The 1375-nt window shown below is 48.0% G+C and overlaps 1 protein-coding gene across 6 annotated transcripts in view; it reads right to left on the bottom strand.

Moving 5' to 3' along the window:
- The window catches only part of LOC112078304 (syntaxin-1A), a 21446-nt gene that overhangs the window by 4789 nt on the left and 15282 nt on the right, over nt 1–1375 (bottom strand). For 5 of the 6 annotated variants that reach the window (XR_011478606.1, XR_011478607.1, XR_011478608.1 and 2 more), the window contains exon 4: nt 19–940. Coding sequence is in view for 1 of the 6 variants with exons in the window: in XM_024144591.2 (XP_024000359.2) it covers nt 785–940 (156 nt within the window). In the remaining 5 variants the exon portion in view is untranslated. Of the gene's footprint in view, nt 1–6; nt 941–1375 lie in introns of those variants that run through there. The other variant, XM_024144591.2, reaches the window with a different exon arrangement.

Genomic DNA, 1375 nt, shown 5'->3' with positions numbered 1-1375 from the left:
CTATCTACCTCTATCTACCACTATCTACCTCTATCTACCACTATCTACCAGTATCTATCAGTATCTACCTCTATCTATCAGTATCTACCAGTATCTACCAGTATCTACCAGTATCTACCAGTATCTACCACTATCTACCTTTATCTACCTCTATCTACCTCTATCTACCTCTATCTACCTCTACCAGTATCTACCAGTATCTACCACTATCTACCAGTATCTACCACTATCTACCACTATATACCACTATCTACCAGTATCTACCAGTATCTACCAGTATCTACCAGTATCTACCAGTATCTACCACCGTGTGTCTCAGTGGGTAGAGCATGGCGATTGCGATGCTAGAGTTGTGGGTTCGATTCCCACGGGGGACCAGTATGGAAAATCTACGCTACTGTAAGTCGCTCTGGATGAGAGAGTCAGCTAAATGACAATAATGTAAATCTACCACGTAAGCTTTCCCACAGTTTCCTGCCTGTCCTTCAGCCAATCTAAATGCAGGTATATTTAATGAGGTGCTACTCTTGTTTGAGAGATAGCTTTACATTTAATAAAAAAACAACAACATATTTTCAATGTAGTGTTACTGGTCTGGGAACAGACCGACATAGTGTTGCTATATGTGTGATAAAACACCAATCTATCCACTGTGAGGCCATATGCACATGGAAACAGAGCTCAATGCTGGACCTGTTGGCTTCCTCAGCCCCTCTGTCCCAGTCTATGCCCAGGGGAAGTGAGGGGGTGGTGGGGTGAATGGCTAGGCGAGGCTGGGGTCTGGCTAGTCGCTAGGCCTCACCTGGCTCTCCACCAGCATGGCCATGTCCATGAACATGTCATGTAGCTCACGGATGCTGTTCTCCAGCTTGATGATCTCAGTGTGACGAGTCTCGATCTCGTTCATCGCCTGCTGGGTGATGTTGGAGTCCATGACGATCTGAAGGATCAGGGGGGAGGGGGTGAGAGGATGAGAGAGAGAGAGGGAGAGAGAGAGAGACAAATTAGAAACAGCCATCTGCTCTACTTTCCTCTAAAAGACAGCTCTGTCTGGAATAATTATTCCAACGTTCTCCCAGGTGACAGAGAGCTGGCTAGCATGCCGATAAACAGCCTGTGCTCCCTCTCCTCCCTTACCCTGTCCTCTCCTCCCTTACCCTCTCCTTTCGTGTCCTCTACTCCCCTCCCCTCCCCTCTCCTGTCCTGTCCTCTCCTCCCTTACCCTCAGGGCTGAGAGTACAGCCTGGCTACCCACCACAATACATGAGGAATGAGAGTATAGCCTGGCTACCCACCACAATACATGAGGAATGAGAGTACAGCCTGGCTACCCACCACAATACATGAGGAATGAGAGTACAGCCTGGCTACCCAC

The sequence above is a fragment of the Salvelinus sp. IW2-2015 genome, unplaced genomic scaffold (assembly GCF_002910315.2).
Source record: "Salvelinus sp. IW2-2015 unplaced genomic scaffold, ASM291031v2 Un_scaffold5523, whole genome shotgun sequence".
Taxonomy (NCBI): domain Eukaryota; kingdom Metazoa; phylum Chordata; class Actinopteri; order Salmoniformes; family Salmonidae; genus Salvelinus; species Salvelinus sp. IW2-2015.
The sequence above is the reverse complement of the archived record's forward strand: the minus strand, read 5'-3'. Positions and strand labels throughout refer to the sequence as shown.